The sequence below is a fragment of the Halichoerus grypus genome, chromosome 8, assembly GCF_964656455.1.
Source record: "Halichoerus grypus chromosome 8, mHalGry1.hap1.1, whole genome shotgun sequence".
Taxonomy (NCBI): Eukaryota; Metazoa; Chordata; class Mammalia; order Carnivora; family Phocidae; genus Halichoerus; species Halichoerus grypus.
The window spans coordinates 34364769-34384515 of NC_135719.1; the positions used below are offsets into that span (position 1 = coordinate 34364769).

General features: G+C 40.8%; 1 protein-coding gene across 1 annotated transcript in view; it reads right to left on the bottom strand.

Moving 5' to 3' along the window:
• The window catches only part of OCA2 (OCA2 melanosomal transmembrane protein), a 516129-nt gene that overhangs the window by 314924 nt on the left and 181458 nt on the right, over positions 1–19747 (bottom strand). Inside the window, exons 12-15 of the mRNA XM_078078703.1 lie at positions 18929–18985; positions 17727–17851; positions 14555–14693; positions 7391–7523 (exon numbers count right to left, since the gene is read on the bottom strand). Of these exons, the coding sequence (XP_077934829.1) occupies positions 7391–7523; positions 14555–14693; positions 17727–17851; positions 18929–18985 (454 nt within the window). The remainder of the gene's footprint in view (positions 1–7390; positions 7524–14554; positions 14694–17726; positions 17852–18928; positions 18986–19747) is intronic.

Below are 19747 nucleotides of genomic sequence, written 5' to 3' on the forward strand. Positions count from 1 at the left end.
ATAAGAGACACAGAAGGACACTATATCATTCTTAAAGGGTCTATCCAACAAGAAGATCTAACAATTGTAAATATCTATGCCCCCAACATGGAAGCAGCCATCTACATAAGCCAACTGTTAACCAAAATAAAGAGTCATATTGATAACAATACGTTAATTGTAGGAGACCTCAATACTCCACTCTCAGCAATGGACAGATCATCTAAGCAGAAAATCAACAAGGAAACAAGAGTTTTGAATGATACATTGGACCAGATGGACCTCATAGATATTTACAGAACATTCCACCCTAAAACAACAGAATACTCATTCTTCTCGAGCGCACATAGAACTTTCTCCAGAATAGACCATATACTGGGTCACAAATCAGGTCTCAACTGATACCAAAAGATTGAGATGATTCCCTGCATATTCTCAGACCACAATGCTCTAAAACTGGAACTCAATCACAAGAAAAAATTTGGCAGAAATTCAAACACTTGGAAGCTAAAGACCACTCCACTCAAGGAGGTTTGGGTCAACCAGGAAATCAAAGAAGAACTTAAACAATTCATGGAAATCAATGAGAACAAAAACACACCAGTGCAAAACCTATGGGATACTGCAAAGGCAGTTCTAAGGGGGAAATACATAGCCATCCAAGCCTCACTCAAAAAAATAGAAAAATTCCGAATTCACCAACTAACTCTACACCTTAAAGAACTAGAGAAAAAGCAACAAACGATGCCTAAGCCACACGTTAGAAGAGAAATAATTAAAATTAGAGCAGAAATCAATGAATTAGAAACCAGAAACACAGTAGATCAGATCAAGGAAACTAGAAGTTGGTCTTTGAAAGAATTAATATGATCAATAAACCACTGGCCAGACTTATCGAAAAGAAAAGAGAAAGGATCCAAATTAATAAAATTATGAATGAAAGGCGAGAGATCACGACTAACACCAAGGAAATAGAAACAATTATTAGAAATTATTATCAACAACTATATGCCAATAAACTGAGTAATCTGGATGAAAAGGAGACTTTCCTGGAAACCTATAAGCTGCCAAGACTGAAACAGGAAGAAATTGACAACCTGAAGAGGCCAAAAACCAGTAATGAGATTGAAGCAGTGATCAAAAACCTCCCAAAAAACAAGAGTCCAGGGCCTGATGCATTCCCTGGGGAATTCTACCAAACATTCAAAGAAGATATAATACCTATTCTACTGAAGCTGTTTCAAAAAATAGAAACAGAAGGAAAACTTCCAAACTCATTCTATGAGGCCAGCATTACCTTAATCCCCAAACCAGGCAAAGACCCCATCAAAAAGGAGAATTTCAGACTGATATCCCTGATGAATATGGATTCCAAAATCCTCAACAAAATCCTAGCTAATAGGATCCAACAATACATCAAAAGGATCATCCACCATGCCCAAGTGGGATTTATCCCCGGGATGCAAAGGGGGTTCAACATTCGCAAATCAATCAATGTGATAGAACACATTAATAAGAGGAGGGAGAAGAACCATATGGTCCTCTCAATTGATGCAGAAAAAGCATTCAACAAAATACAACATCCTTTCCTGATTAAAACTCTTCAGAGTATAGGGATAGAGGGAACATTCCTCAAGTTCATAAAATCCATCTATGAAAAACCCACAGTGAATATCATCCTCAATGGGGAAAAGCTGAGAGCCTTTCCCTTGAGATCAGGAACATGTCAAGGATGCCCACTCTCACCACTATTGTATAAACATAGTACTAGAAGTCCTAGCAACAGCAATCAGACAACAAAAAGAAATAAAACGTATTCAAATTGGCAAAGAAGAAGTCAAACTCTCTCTTTTCGCAGATGACATGATACTTTATGTGGAAAACCCAAAAGACTCCACCCCCAAATCACTAGAACTCATACAGCAATTCAGTAATGTGACAGGATACAAAATCAATGCACAGAAATCAGTTGCTTCCTTATACACTAACAACACAACTGTAGAAAGAGAAATTAGAGAAATGATTCCATTTACAATAGCACCAAAAACCATAAGATACCTTGGAATAAACCTAACCAAAGAGGTAAAGGATCTATACTCTAGGAACTACAAAACACTCATGAAAGAAATTGAAGAAGACACAAAAAGATGGAAAAATATTCCATGCTCATGGATCAGAAGAATAAACATTGTTAAAATGTCTATGCTACCCAGAGCAATCTATACCTTCAGTGCCATCCCGATCAAAATTCCAATGACATTTTTCAAAGTGCTGGAACAAACAATCCTAAAATTTGTATGGAATCAGAAAAGACCCCAAATCGCCAAGGAAAATTTTGAAAAAGAAAAACAAAGCTGGGGGCATCATGTTGCCCGATTTCAAGCTATATTACAAAGCTGTGATCACCAAGACAGCATGGTACTGGCACAAAAACAGACATATGGACCAATGGAACAGAATAGAGAACCCAGATATGGACCCTCAACTCTATGGTCAAATAATCTTTGACAAAGCAGGAAAAAACATGCAATGGAAAAAAGACAGTCTCTTCAATAAATGGTGCTGGGAAAATTGGACAGCTCCCTGCAGAAGAATGAAACTCGACCATTCTCTAACACCATTCACAAAGATAAACTCAAAGTGGATGAAAGACCTCAATGTGAGATAGGAATCCATCAAAATCCTAGAGGAGAACATAGGCAGTAACCTCTTTGACATCGGCCACAGCAACTTCTTTCAAGATACATCTCCAAAAGCTAGTGAAACAAAAGCAAACATGAACTTTTGGGACTTCATCAAGATAAAAAGCTTCTGCCCAGCAAAGGGAACAGTCAACAAAACAAAGAGGCAACCCACAGAATGGGAGAAGACATTTGCAAATGACACTACAGATAAAGGGCTGGTATCCAAGATCTATAAAGAACTTCTCAAACTCAACACCCAAAAAACAAATAATCAAGCCAAAAGTGGGCAGAAGAGATGAAAAGACACTTCTCTGAAGAAGACATACACATGGCTAACAGACACATGAAAAAATGTTCATCATCATTAGCCATCAGGGAAATCCAAATCAAAACCACATTGAAATACCACCTTACACCAGTTAGAATGGCAAAAATGGACAGGGAAAGAAACAACAAATGTTGGACAGGTTGTGGAGAAAGGGGAACCCTCTTACACTGTTGGTGGGAATGCAAGTTGGTACAGCCACTTTGGAAAACAGTGTGGAGGTGCCTCAAAAATTTAAAAATAGAACTACCCTATGACCCAGCAATTGCACTCCTGGGTATTTACCCCAAAGACACAGATGTAGTGAAAAGAAGGGCCATATGCACCCCAATGTTCATAGCAGCAATGTCCGCAATAGCCAAACTGTGGAAAGAGCCGAGATGCCCTTCAACAGATGAATGGATAAAGAAGATGTGGTCCATATATACAATGGAATATTACTCAGCCATCAGAAAAGATGTATACCCAACTTTTACATCAACATGGATGGGACTGGAAGAGATTATGCTAAGTGAAATAAGTCAAGCAGAGAAAATCAATTATCATATGGTTTCACTTATTTGTGGAATGTAAGGAATAGAATGGAGGACATTAGGGGAAGGAAGGGAAAAATTGGGGGGGGTGGGGAATTGGAAGGAGAGATGAACCATGAGAGACTATGGACTCTGAGAAACAAACAGGGTTTTAGAGGGGAGGGTGGTGGGGGGTTTGGTTAGCCTGGTGTTGGGTATTAAGGAGGACACGTACTGCATGGAGCACTGGGTGTTATACGAAAACAATGGAGCGTGGATCACCACATCAAAAACTAATGATGTATTGTATGGTGACTAACAACATAATAAAATTTTAAAAAAATAAAAATTAAATTAAAAAAATAAAAAAATAAAAATAAATTTAAAAAATAAAAAAAATAAAGTACTTATCAAACTCAACACCCAAAGAACAAATGATCCAATCAAGAAATGGGCAGAAGACATGAACAGACATTTTTCCAGAGAAGACATCCAAATGGCCAACAGATGCATGAAAAATTGCTCAACATCGCTTGGCATCAGGGAAATCCACATCAAAACCTCAATGAGATACCACCTCACACCAGTCAGAATGGCTAAAATTAACAAGTCAGGAAATGACAGATGTTGGCAGGGATGCGGAGAAAGGGGAATCCTCCTTCACTGTTGGTGGGAATGCAAGCTGGTGCAGCCACTCTGGAAAACAGTATGGAGGTTCCTCAAAAAGTTGAAAACAGAGCTACCGTATGATCCAGCAATTGCACTTCTGGGTATTTACCCCAAAGATACAAATGTAGGGATCCGAAGGGGTACGTGCACCCCAATGTTTATAGCAGCAATGTCCACAATAGCCAAACTATGGAAAAGGCCAAGATATCCATATATATATATATATATATATATATATATATATATATATATATATCCAATGGACTATTATACAGCCATCAAAAGGAATGAAATCTTGCCATTTGCAATGATGTGGATGGAACTGGAGGGTATTTTGCTGAGTGAAATAAGTCAATCAGAGAAAGACATGTATCATATGACCTCACTGATATGAGGAGTTCTTAATCTCAGGAAACAAACTGAGGGTTGCTGGAGTGGTGGGGGGCAGGAGGCATGGGGTGGCTGGGTGATAGACATTGGGGAGGGTATGTGCTATGGTGAACACTGTGAATTGTGTAAGACTGTTGAATCACAGACCTGTACCTCTGAAACAAATAATAAATTATATGTTAAAAAAAAGAAAAAGAAAGAAGAAGATAGCAGGAAGGGAAAAATGAAGCAGGGGAAATCAGAGGAGGAGACGAACCATGAGAGACTATGGACTCTGAGAAACGGACTGAGGGTTCTGGAGGGGAGAAGTGTGGGGGGATGGGTTGGCCTGGTGATGGGTATTAAAGAGGGCATGGTACTGAATGGAGTAGTGTGTGTTATACGCAAACAATGAATCATGGAACACTACATCAAAAACTAATGATGTAATGTATGGTGATTAACATAACATAATAAAATAAAATTTTAAAAAATGGGGTTGTTGTAGGTTTAATTAGTTAAGTTGAGGTCATTAGGGTGGCCCCAAATCCAAGATGACTGGTGTCCTTATAAATGGGGGAAATGTGGACACAGACACACACAAGGAGAAAGCCACATAAACACGAATATGGCCATCTAAAAGCCAAGGAGAGAGGCCTGGAACAGATCCTTCCTCAGAGCCAACCAACCTTGCAGGCAATTTGATTTTGGACTTCCAGCCTCCACAACTGTGAGGAAATAAGCCACCTGTTCTGGTTTATAAGTCCTCTTAGCATCTGTAGAAATAAGCCATCTGTTGTTTAAGCCACTCAGTACTTTGTTACTGCAGTCCTAGAAAACTAATATATTGGTCAGTGGCAAAAGTGGATCAAGGCATCTCACTGCCAGAAATATCGTTGTTTTTTTTTTTTTTAAAGCCAATATTGATTAAAGTTTTCTTCAAAACAGGGAAGTAATGGGATCATGTATAGTTGTTTCCCCCATTATAAAGCTGTAAGAGGACAGCAGGATCTGGGACTCTATTTTCTCAAGAAAGGCACATGGCCTGCTCTGTAGACTGCCAGAGATGAGGAATTATCAATGCTATCAAGAAAATACAGTCTTTCTCCAAAAGAAGTAAACTATGCTACATCAGCAGGAAGCTATCACAACCTTGCAGCCAAAAGGACTATTCTATTTGTCCCCCAACACCTGTGCCTGCACCCCCTCTTCCCTCCAGTCCCCCACCCTGGGCTTACCCCCCACATGCAGGTCCTGTTGGGTGGTACCCATGCCAATCCTACTGCCCCTTGAGCAGCTGAAGCACAGGGAATGTGCCCACTTGTCCTGCACTTACATCACCTTCACTTGGAGCTAGGTTGAGAGCACCCTTGAGCATGTTTAAAGTACCATTTCTATAGCCACAAGGACACTCCTGTGTTCTGTGCATGTGGTCAATAAGTATTTCCTAAAATAGAAATTTCTGCTTATCATTCCATTCCTCTGGGAGAGCTGGGTGGCTAAATTTTACTAAGAACAAGCTTATTTTACATAGATGACTCTTGAGAGGGTATATAAGACAATGTTTTCCAAACTAGAACAAAAATAGTCAAATTCTGAATACAAAAATCACTCATGAAAAAACGCCGATCTGCCTTGTACAGTCACCATCTGATGAGCAGGAGGACCGATAAGAATACACTTGGATCCTCAGCTTTTCATACAGAAATGGTATTTGTTTATCTTACTAAAAATAAAGAAAACCTGAAGTCCTGTACAACACAAGGACAGAGGAATAACAGGATGAGCTCTGTGAGGGCACCACGCCATCTGAAGCCACAAAGAAATGCACCTTTGTCACTCTGCTCCTGTCACCCAGATACGCTCTGTTACCCAGGCAACCTGCATGGTTCTGTCCTCTACAGGAGGACGGGCTGGCTGTTTCCCAAATAAATTATTGCTTCTGATATATCCTGATGGTAATGTTCTCAATAAACATTTACTAAAATTTTTAAGTAAGGAAAATGCAAAGTCATAAGATTGTCATGAGCCCTCTTTCTGCTGGCTGGTGCCTCATCAATACATTCTTGATTGACATAGTAGTGTCCTCTGTGCTGGATTATGTTGCTATTTTTGTAACCACATTTAATCTCAAAGTATGATTGAACACTACAGTCTCCATGCTATACTACTTGTGTTGTATACACGTGGTTTAATGATGTCATGACATGCAAACTATATACAGTGGCCACTGCTTCCCACATTTCACCCTAAAGAAAATTAAAGAGGAAAGGCCCATGAATTTAAAGCCCCTGAAAGCACAGAGCATACCAGGAGGCAGACGGGAACATACTGAGCATGCAGCATCCCAGTGACCGACACTTCCCTGATGTTTTGGGGTTTTTTAGACCAATATATTTTTTTAATTTAATTTTATTATGTTATGTTAATCACCATACATTACATCACTAGTTTTTGATGCAGTGTTCCATGATTCATTGTTTGCGCATAACACCCAGTGCTCCATGCAGAACGTGCCCTCTTTAATACCAATCACCAGGCTAACCCATCCTCCCACCCCCTCCCCTCTAGAACCCTCAGTTTGTTTTTCAGAGTCCACAGTCTCTCATGGTTTCTCCCCCCTCCAATTTCTGCCCCCCTTCATTTTTCCGTTTCTACTATCTTTTTTTTTAAACATATAATGTATTATTTGTTTCAGAGGTACAGGTCTGTGATTCATCAGTCTTACACAATTCACAGCGCTCTGATGTTCTACATGTAAGAAACCTCCTGCCTTTCTGTGGCAACTTCCTCTAGAAAATAATAATATGATAGTATACTCTGAGGCTACACGAGGAGGTGCTTATACTCACCAACAATCTCACTGGGTTCCTTGTTATAAAGCTTTTTGTTCCAGAAAAGGAGTCTGAAGAGTGGAAAGGAGAACAGGAGAATGAAGCAAATCCCAACGAACATGTGTGCAGTAAATCCTGCGAAGTCCAGGCCCTGGAAACAGGAAAGGGGAAATGAAATAACAGATGAGATTCTCCTCTGCATAGGCATAGGTCCCAATTTAGGACCCCCCCAAATGACAGATCCAGGGAGGGCTGAGCTCTGAGACCCAGCAGGGGCAGGCACGTCAGGGTGGTGGGTGTTAGCTCAAGGGTCACAGGGCCCCGCACAAAACCCACAGAACAGGTGCTCTTCTCTACAATTTTGAAAATGTTTAAGGTTTGTTTCTTTCATGTCAATAAACCAATCCCTACCGAATAACAAGCAACCTTAGGAGAAAACAAAAACAGTTATCACAGACAATCTCAACATTAACTGGGTCTACCTTCACCACTGGACTGACACATTCGTCCAGGGTGAAAAAAGACACAATGGGGGCAAAACATAAAACTATGTGGCAATATTTGTCCATTTCAAGGTAAGTTGGGTTTTTTAAATATTTCATTTAAGTCCCTGCTATCAATGTGAAAGAACTTCCTTGGCTGGAGAGCACAGCCCTCTGCAGGGCAGCCAATGGCCATCAGGACTGAGGTGGCCCAGAGCGTCCCTACTGGCCATTAGGGGCCCATGCAGGAGCTTCTCCCTCCCCTCACACTTCCTTTGCCTCTCTGCAGAACTATTTGCCATGGTCAGCTGCTGAGGATGTTTTGGGGTAAAATCCCCCACTAGGTTAATCTGTCAGGGAATAAGTTAGCAGCATCATTAGCTGGTTTTATCTGTCTTTTACTCTGTGCTTATACATTCAGCAGATATATACAGATGATCCCTGAAGGTAATTAATATTTTTTGAAGGAAGGTGCCCACTAAAGCAGAGGTACTTGTATCCTGAGTAATTCTGGATCCTCTTTTGCACATATTAACTATAAATTTTTGTCCTGTTAGAAATGATGGGACAATTGGAAAAAAAAGGTGAGGGGTAAATTAAAGAAAGAAAAGGACTAAGGAGTTCCTGGAAGGGGCTCCACAACAAAACAACACAGCTTTGAGTGGAAGTATTTGGTTGCTACTAGAGTTGTAATGGGTGGATTTATCAAGTGAGAACAAAGCAGAGCAGGAGAATCCCAGGTGAAAAATTTAAGAAATAATATAGGCAGATGCAATATATCATGGAATATAAATATTTTCACTAAGCTTATTAGGTGCATGTATCTGGGCTTCCTGCTGCTTTACACGCCTCTGTAATTTCCAACACTCTTCTCCTTAATGTCCTCAGTAACAAAACCACCCACTATTATACTTGCATCAATACAATGCTTAAATGCAGCCCTTTCTTATAGGGTGCTGGTTCTATTTTGCCCCTTTCAGTCTTGTTTTGTACTGTTTTGGTTTTGGCTCCACTCAGCTACTTTCTTCTTAGTTTTCCACAAAGTCTTCACTCAACAGTGGAAGTGGCCAAAATTTGAGGCATGTAAAACTATGAAAAAAGGATCCCCCCAGAATCAGATTAAGAACATCCACAGCCTCTTACACTACATATATTCAAGGAGGATCCAGCTGAGTAACTTTTGGCCCACCGGTATTTCTAGGACGCTTTCAGGCTAACTCTGGGACAAGTCGAAACAGTCAGTTGAGTTGTAAGGCTTAGCTGAATCTGCTGACTGTCTTAGTAAATATCGTGGTGTAATTTGAAGATAGAATCATGTCTGGAGACTCAACAAGAAGACTCCTAGTGCTATAGGAGAGGGTATGATGACAGGATCTGGTGTGGGACATCCTGCATGTGAGGGATACATTGAGTATGTAGAGAAGAAGTCATGACATACACATACATGGATCTGAGGGAGGTAAGAACCTTCCATGTTCTGCAGACATGTGGAAGTGGGTGATCCCAGTACATGGAAAACAGAGCAGGCCATGAGGGCATGAGCTCTGCTACAGAATGCTGACCCAAGAGGAAAGATGGTCAAAAAAGCAGAACCCCAAGGCCCACAGAAATTGAAGAGCCATGTGGAAGCAGAAAACCCGCAAAGGAGACAAAGAGGAAGTGACCAGAAAGGCAGAGCAGGAAGCAGCAGAGAGTGACACCATCTAAGCTATCAGTTGATGGAGTGGAAGAAATTGGTGGTGGAAGAGCAGCAAAAGAACACCCCAGCGGGCGCCTGGGTGGCTCAGTTGGTTAAGTGACTGCCTTCGGCTCAGGTCATGATCCTGGAGTCCCAGGATCGAGTCCCGCATCGGGCTCCCTGCTCAGCAGGGAGTCTGCTTCTCCCTCTGACCCTCCCCCCCTCTCATGCTCTCTCTCTATCTCATTCTCTCTCTCAAATAAATAAATAAAATCTTTAAAAAAAAAATTAAAAAAAAAAAGAAAAAGAACACCCCAGCATGCACAGCGCATGGTGGGAAAGCCCAGAGGAACATCCCAGTGTACACATCTCTGGGACACCATGAAGAAGGCCTTCTTCTGACCTGGGAGATGTCATTCAGAAGCACAGGGGACACAGCTCCTTTATACAGATTTTTCAACTGTTATTTAAAAGATAGTTAAGGGGCACCTGGGTGGCTCAGTCAGTTAAGTGTCCAACTCTTGATTTCAGCTCAGGTCATGATCTCAGGGTTGTAAGATCGAGCCCTATATGGGCTCCATGCTGGGCGTGGAGCCTGCTTAAGATTCTCTCTCCCTCTCCCTCTGCCCCTCCCCCCTCTTAAAAAAAAAATAGCCATGTTCACCACTGGTGAGTCTCCATAGAACAGGCATAAAGGAGTAAATGTAACCAGTGAAGGAGGATTATATCCCCATCAGCCTGTTGGGAGATAAAGGGACAACACACTGTTGCTCATGGAATCCCTACAGTGTAGGAGGACCCTGGAAGTCTTCCCTACCTAACTATTCAGCACTGGAAATCCCACCAACAGAGAGCCATCCCAAGAAATGGGGTAGGAGTGAACAATGTGTGGAAAGGGTATGGTAGAAGAACTTTCCTCATAACTTCCTGTAACTTCTTCCTAATGCTCAGAGAATGTGGAAGAATTTTCTCATGTGTTCCAAAGTCCAGTACTTTTTTTTTATTACTCCCCTAAGAGTTTTTTTATTACTCCCCTAAACTTCATATTGAGTATTAACTTTCTTCATGAGTATTTTAAAAATTAATTTCACAATTTTTATTTTATAAAAATAACTAAATAATGCAGAATAAATGTGCACACAAATGTATGGCTGTGCTGTCATTGATAATGAGTCTTTATAAATTAATCTCTGCTGAAGACACTATCCCTCAAACTATGAGTTCATTTGCATTCTCTATACAAATAAGTATTCCCTTATCTCTAAGCTTCTATAAAATAAATTGAAACCACTCTTGGTTATCCACAAAAGGACATTCGTTAGATACCTTTTCTGTGAAATACAGTTTAACCCCAAAATTCAAGTCATTAAGTGGAAGACAAGGAACTCCATCTTCAATAAAACAAGGAGAGCCCTAAGGCCATGTCTCCAGAGGATGTCACTTTGACACAAAGCTGTGTGAGGATCCTAGGCTGAGCCTCAGTGCAGAGAGGGAGCTCACCTCCAGGCCTGCTGTGTATTTTTGCAAAAACCTGACCTTTCTCCTTTACTGTTATATTTAAATTCTGGATATTTACAATAGCATGTCAGCATGTCATGGAGGAATGTGGGAATAGTCTGACAGACCACTCTTTCCATTTAGCTTTCTATATGACTTGGTAGAGGCCCAGCCTGTCTTGGGTCACATTCTACTGTTTAGTTCAGAGCATTCAGACCTAGGACTCTAAGGGAGGGCTTAAAATGTTGCAGAGTTAACTCAGTTTATGTCCAAGAAAGACATCATGCTCAGGATTTTACATTAATACTAATGTGATGCTGGCCAGGGGCAGCTAAGCTGTTGCGTTAACTCATTAATATGCTGTCTTAAGAAGAAGAAAAAAAGAAGAGACAAGTAACAGACACTGAAAGCCAAGTTCTAAAAAACAGTCTAATGAAATAAAGTAGCCATGTTCTCACTTGAACTATTTCTATACCCATTCTATTACAAATTGTTTTCTATTTGAACTTTTAAGGTTTTAGGGTTTACATTTGTGTATGTAAACTTTTTGTTTACATTTTGTGTATGTAACTTTTGAGTTAATTTTTGGGCAAAGTGGGAAGTGTGGATTGATGTTCATTTTTCCTACATATGGATATCCTTTTGTTCCAGGACCATTTGTGGGGGAAAAAAAAAAAAAACAATAATCCTTTCTTCACTGAATTGGTTTTCCTCCTTTGTTAAAAGCAATTATTCATTGATGTGGGGGTCTGTATCCAGACTCTCTACTTTTTACCTATTTACCTATTTACCGGTAATGATGCCAATACCATGATGTTTTGGTTATTGTGGTTTTATAGTAAGTCTTGGAGTTAGGTAGCATTAGCCCTCCCATTTTGTTCTTCCCATTAAGAGTTATTTTTGGCCATTCTGAACACTTTGAATTTCCATATAAATTTTGGAATCAGTTTATCAGTTTCTACCAAAAACAACAACGACCCTGCTATGGTTTTGACAGGGATTGCATAAATCTGTGGATCAATCTGTGAAGAATTGACATATTAACAATATTGGGTCTTCTGATCCATGAACAAAGTATCTCTCTCCATTTAATTAGATCTTCTTTAATTATTCTGCAATATTTTATAGTTTTCAGTATACAGGTCTTGCATATGTTTGGTCAGATTTACCCTAAAGTATTTTATATATTGATGCTAATTTCCAATTGTTTATTGCTAGAATATAGAAAACCACTAATTTTTCTATATTGATCTTATATTGCACACTTGTCAAATTTACTTATTATTTCTAGAATCTATGTTGCAGTCCTTCAGTCCTTCAGACTGCAACATAGATTCTAGAAATGTCCGTAACTAACAAGGACAGTTATGTCATATGCAGATAAAGACTTTTAATTCCTCCTTTCTGATATGGATGCCTTGTATTTCTTTTCTTGCCTTATTGTATCAGCTCGAGCCTCCAGTAAAATGATACACTGAAGTGGTGAGAACAGATATCTTTGTCTTACTTCTGATCTAAGAAAGAAGGCATTCAATTTTCACATTTAAGTAAGATGTGTTTTCATAGATGCTCCTTATTAGGCTGATGAAGTTCTCTTATTTTTCTAGTTATTGAGAGATTTTAATCAGTAATGAATGTTCTATTTTGCCAGTTATTTTTCCATTGAGATGATCATATGAATTTTCTCATTTAGTTTGTTAGTAAATTGCATTGATTGGCTTTTCAAATATTATAAATTCTACTTGGTTATGACATATTATCCATTTTATGTATTATTAAGTTGGATATGCTAATTTTTAAAAATTTACTTTTAAAAATTTACTTTTAAAAATTAAAAATCTATGTTCATAAGAAATACTTATTAATAGTTTTCTCATACTGGTTTTGTCCAGTTTAGGTATCAGGGCCTCATAGAATGAGTTGGAAAGTATTCTCTTTTCTTCAATTTGCTGTAAAGCTTTATGTAGAATTGGCATTATAGCATTATTTCTTCCTTAAATATATGTAGATTTCACCAAAGAAGCCATCTTAGCTTTGGTCTCTCCAGATTCTCAGTTCTATCCCCTCAACTCAGGGAGTCTGAAGGGCTCCACATGGGTTTTCCATCCCTGTACTACATCCTAGAAACTCTCTCAAGGCAGCAAACTGGGGCAATCACAGGGCTCACCTCATTTGTTTCCCCATTCTCAGGGATCACTGTCCTTTTTTTTTTTTTTTTTTTTTTTGCCTGATATCCAGTTTCTTGCTTATCACTGTCTGGTTTTGCTTTGTTTGGGGTTTTGTTTTTTGGATTTTCGTTAATTTTCTTTTGGGATATCTCAAGCAAGAGGGCAAATCCAGTCCCTGTTACTCTATCTTGGCCAGAGCAGAAGCTGTGTTATCTTTTTTTATCCACGTGTATCCACATACAAATGATCTGGGAGACTAGATTCACCAAAACATTAAGAGGATTTATCTCTGAGTGGGGAGATTATGGCAATTTTTAAATTTTGTATGTATGATTTATATTTTCTACAATAAAGGTATTACTGCAAAATAAAAATAAAACAGTATTTTTCTCTAAAAATAGTTCTCTCCAATGTGTATGAGGCCCATCCTGGATGATAGGTGCCCCTAGAACAGATTATAGGGCTCTGCCAACTTCTGATGTGCTCCAGGGTAACATGATAATGGGCATACTGCTCAGTTCATGAAGCAAGCCTGGTAAAGTGTTGCCAGCCAATTTCCCAGGGTAACTAGAGAGTATTACAGTTCAGACAAAGCATCTAAATTATACCCTGAATCTCTAGAATACGGTGGGTCTACAAAACGTCCATCAACATCTCAGAGCCATGCTCCCAAAAGCTTAAATATTTTTACAGAAGACAGCACGCATGCACAAACACACTGACACACTTCACAGACCCACACATAAACACATCATCTACAATAAATGATACCAATTTGGAAGCATTTTTGCTAATACTTCACAGAAGAAATATTGAGAAAATTCTAATGACCAAAGAATGTTAATTGGAAATTATATAATTTTAATTTTAATTCTTTTAATATAAATAAAATATCATTTTCACTCTCTAGTACTTTGTTTTTACTTTAGTGTACAAAGAAATTATATATTAATATTTATAAGAGCTTTCAAAAAACTCCTAAAGACCTTCATTTTATGATCCTTTTTAAAAAAAATCTTAAATTCTTCAGTAAATTCATCCACCACAGTTGAAAAATGCAAGGGGATAGATCATTTTATTCTTAATATTAGTTGGAAGAAACCTCAGTTCCCATTAATATAATACACTATGACTAAGTAGATAATGTTATCCATCATCAGACCACCTCACTCTACACTGCAGGATCAGTCACCTAACCTCCCCTCTCAAGATAACCAATAGCACTTAATATGAAGAAGTGATATGGAAGAGCTTAGTTTCTAATAAAAGCTTCCACATTGGGTAGAATGCTAAATGGGCAAGTAAGTTGGGATCTATATTTATTAAAAGCAACCCTGTTACACTGGTACATACATACCATCTTCCTCAACTCCTGGTTGGAAACAATAATGACATTTGGTGGGTCCCCAATGGCAGTGGCAGCTCCTCCAATATTTGTGAAGATCACTTCTGCAATCAGGACTTGTCTTGGATCAAGGTTGAGCACCTCACATAACCTGTCACAAATGGAGGAAAATAAAAGTAGCCATGCTATTCAATTGTGACAGGCCCATGTGCAACCTAAATATTTTCAAAGCACTTGCTTAATCAAGACAGGCGTGCACGTGCATGCGCACACACACACACCCCTATAAGAAATGCAATGCTGAGGAATAAACAAAGACAACAATATTTACAGAGCTACAGTTTACCCTCAGCATTGCATTTCTCTGAAAGTTAACTGACTACCCATCTGAACCATCAGTGTGAAAATGTACCCCCATCAGAACCCTCCCCCCCGCCCCTGTCTGGATCTGGAGGGAGCACAGTTCCCTGTGTGCAGGCCCTGGCACATGTAAATTGGTGCTGACCACCAGACTCCTCGGAGTCAAGGGTGGGGCAGCACACAAAGCACCAACAATCAGTAGCTCACATCAAGCCTACCAGCCTAATTCCTTACCCACCTTCCCTTTCTCAGATGCTGAGGCCCTAATGTGTCTCCTAGCCCCTTCCCTCTAACTACTACCTGTGGACCTCTTCCAGAGAGAAGGAGCACACACTCTACAGCTGTGGGTCCCTGCCTTGGCTGAACACTAGATTTGTCTGGGAACCTTTGAAAATCCTGCTGTCCGGCCCATGACAGACCAATCCCTGGGAGTGGGCTTGGGGAGCAGCATTCTACAGCTCCTTAGGTGGATCCAGTGAGCATGAAGTTGAAAAATGTTGCCTTAAAGAAAGTTTAGGAAACACATCACAGCCCACCGCACCTGTCCATCTGCAGCACCCACTTCCATATAGAAACCAGGCCTTGGGTCTCCAGGCTGCTGCAGTCAGGGGTCCTTCCCACCATCTCCCAGCTCAGAGCATAACCAATAGCACATCTGAGGGGGGTCAGCCTACAGAGCCATGCATGGAAGCTGAGGAGGGAATGGTATCCAGGGACCAGGGACAGGAACGAATCCAAAAAGAGGATCAGACCTCAAAGAGCAGCAGCAGCCGCAGCAGCAGCAGCTCTCAGCTGAGGGAGCTCCCAGGATCGGGCTCCAGCAAGAAAATAATTAGTGTACACTAATCAATAATGCTGGAGCAAGCATAGAGATGGCATCCTATGTAAATGGGTCTAACTCTTTAACTGTGAAGACTAATGCTACTCCAGACAAAGGCAGAAGAATGTGATTAAGCTCATAAAGTCATGAAGAATATGGTAATATAAACAGTGAATCTGAGCACACTAACGCTTGAATCTTGAAAGATGCAATTTTTATTCTAGTAAATGGAATTGCTACTCTCACAGAAAATTACAAACTTGGTTCCTGGAACAGTGAGGATATAAACAAATCCCAGCAAGGCTTGGGGATGCCAGGAATATGGATGCCCCCCTGGAAGCCCGCTCTCATTGGAGCTGCCATCAGAGAGTACAATGATACACTGGGACCTGGCACCTGTGGGTGATACTACTGTTTTCAAACCAGTGACAGCAGCAGAGTCGCCTTGGTAGGAGGGGGTGAGTATGGCCTGCCTCTTGCCCCCTGAGGTCTCCTCGAGGCAGAGTTTGGTATCTGCCATTAGTAGTACATGGTACAGTTTACAGCACCCTTGAAACACGTTCATTCCAGCCTTCATTTGCCCTCAGAAGAACCCCACATACAAGGAGGTGTTACACTCCCCTCACAGGAAGCCTGAGTCCAGTGTCCCTCACCCCAAATCCCTGCCTACATGCGGGGAGTGAAAGGGCAGCCAAGTTTGCAGGAGCTTGGCCAAGAGACCAACTCTCCACACTGTAGGCAGCACCCGTGGGGATGCTGCCTGCTCGCTGCTCCTCTCCCCAAACCCCTCCCCTCTGCTCCAATTCACTCCACCTCAGAGAGTCGCCATTCTTCAAATGCCAAAGGCATCACCTAGAATTAGTCCTGAGCCCTGGAAGTAGCCCCTTATTGATCACTTTGAACTTGCTATGTCTTATGTCTCGTGTCCAGGAGGGTCTCTTGTCCAGCAGAATCCTCAAAACACTAGCTTGGGTTAGTCCCTTTGATGGTACAACCCAGATCAGTGTAGCTAAAGTGACTTGTCTGGGGCCCTTCATTATGTAGCTTGGTCCCCTGAACCCCCAGGGGGTACCTGTTTCCCTAGGACCAGCCGAATACCAGGACATGAGAGGCCTAAGCAGGGAAGGACCACGATATGCTGGGGAACCATCTTCAAAATAAAGAACATCAAGTATGGATAAAAGGGGACACCTGGGTGGCTCATCGGTTGAGTGTCCAACTCTTGATTTCGGCTCAGGTCATGATCTCAGGGTTGTGAGATCGAGCCCCAAATCAGGCTCCATGCTCAGCATGGAGTCTGCTTGAGATTCTCTCTCTCCCTCTGCCCCTCTCCCCACTTGTGCTCTCTCTCAAATAAATAAATAAAATCTTTAAAAAAAAAAGTATGGATAAAAGTATAGGCCCATGGCCTTACAAGGAGCCTGCATGACTGGGTCTGAAGCTCAAGCTTCAGAAGATTCAGGGCAAATGGCGTCTGATGCTCAATAAATGTCTAATTAATGAAGTGGATGAAATTAAAAGGAATTAAATGGGGAATCAAAATGAATCTCTCTCTCCCAAAGTTACCCTGCAAAGCCTTGTCAGGCCAGGTCCTGCAACCCTCCAAGGAGCCTGGTGAGAGCAAGATGGCTGCCCCGCCTTCCCCAGCCCCTGGCTACATGCTCCTCCCCACGTGGCAGGAGCTCCCACACTGCTCTGTCACACCTGTGACCAGCCCAATGGACAAGAACTTCTGGCACCTAACAGTCTGTCCCCCACCCCTGGACAGCAAAGCCTGAGTCTTCTGACTCCCACAGGTGTTTCTGTGGCCACCACCGCTGCTGTCACAGCCACAGCCACAGCTGAAACCATAGCCTTAGCCAAGAGCACTGAGCACCACAGTCCCAAGGGATGCACAGGCTAGACCAGGGCACACCAGCAAAGGGAAAGTGGGGACTAGATTGAGCAGCAAGAATACACCACCATGAGCCTGGCCTAATGCCCATGCAGGGTCACTCTGCATACCTTATGGTCACAGGAGTAAAAAGCAGCAATGTGGTGACATTGTCCAGGAAGGCAGACAGGACAGCAGCAATGAGACACAACATGATGATCATGGCCCACACTCTTCCCCTAGACAGTCGGTACGTCTGAGATGCACGCACACAGAAAGGAACAAGCCAGGATCAGTGGGGTTGAAGAATAAATGTGACTTTTCATTAGGGATTCTAAGAACTAGGGGTCAAAAAAAAACACTGCATGGTGGATTAAAACTTAGGCCCACGAATTCCTAAATTTGCTAAGATGAGGAAGTGATATCTTGTACCTGAACATTCTGAACCCACATTGACCTACGTTCCTTCCTTCTGATTCTCCTTCTCACAGTGCCCTGTGATGGTTCACTGATTACAATGTTATAGCCCTCTATCCCTTTAACATTACCCAGTATTTTACAATCTCCTTTTGGTTAGACAGACTGGGCTGTGACCCTTAAGCCTGATGAGTGCTGGCAACTTAGATTTACGGACTTTTAGTACCAATATTGAGAGGAGACCAGATATTTGAAGGTGCAAGAGGGTACACAAAGCTGGCAAAAATCATAGCATAGTTCTATCATTCAGAGTTTGCAAAAGGGTTTGATGAGTAAATAATCTTTTAAAAGAACTTTCCAGTTCAAAAAAAAAAAAAAAAATCAAGCACAACATTAGCCTTTGCATTAGGAGAGTATGGCAAGATCTCCTCTCACCAACCCTGAGTGACAGCACCAGTGCAGAGTCTGGCTGTCAGAACTTGCTGGTGGATTCCTCAGGATTCCAGGTACAAAAGTGAATGTTTATATGTTCAATGATTAGAAAGTGATCATTGAAATTATTTCACCAAAAAGCAAGTAATCAGAAACTGATGACTTGAAATATTTAGATGGTCTAAAATGCAAAACAATATTTGATATGTAGCTTTCAACTTGCCAATTTAACTAATGTTACACAAACATTCAACTCAAATACTCTTTTCTTTGATCTCCTTCTTCAGTTTACTGAGAAGAAAGTGTTGCTCAGAGCCACCAACTCTGCACAGCAACTGTACCCAGGCTTACATCTGTGATTTTGAAAATGAGAATGAACTTTAAAATATTTGCTTTAAATGGTAGTTTTATTAACTGAATATGTCATGGCAAAAAATAAATTAATTAATTAATACATAAATATTAAATGTCACATCAAACCTACCTTTACAGCACAATAATCAAAAAATCCAGTTTCTGAAAATATGGCTACTAAGATCATCTGTGGGGAAAACAGAAAAAGGAGATAAGGAGAATCTTTTAGCAGTGCACCATCCTGAAAGGACATCAGAGTGATCAGTTACAGATCTCAGCTCTGGCCTCTGCATGACATCAAGCTTCTTGCTCTCTTGCTGAGTGTAATCCACTTATGAACTTCCTGAATGGAGCCTCTTGTTAACAGGTTTGTACCTCTATATTTTTGTCCAGGGATATACGTACCCAAGGTACATTATCATTCCACCTAATCTTCACAACAAACATCAGATATTATCATTACTCTCTGTTTTTTTTTTTAAAGGTTTTATTTATTTATGTTAAACAGAAAGAGAGAGCACGCACGAGCAGGGAGAGGGCCAGAGGGGAGGGACAAGCAGACTCTGTGCTGAGCTTGGAGCCTGACGGAGGCCCAATCCCATGATCCCGAGACCATGACCCAAGCTAAAACCAAGAGTTAGACGTTCAACCAACTGAGCCACCTGGGTGCCCGTCATTACTCTGTTATACCAGGAAACCAGGGGGCAGATTTGGGAGATGACTTGCTAACAGTCACAAAGCTAGAAGCAGGAAAGGAAATGAGCTAGAATATGGCCTTCTGTACCTACATGTCCACACAAGCAACAATTAAACATTTTAAGATTTTTAAACTGGGTTAAATTTTGTTTTCTAAAACAATGAAACAGATTTTCACCACCAATTTGATCAAGACATGCAAATAAGAGCAGTTACATTGGAATGATTATTCTCTGGGTTCTATATGAACCCA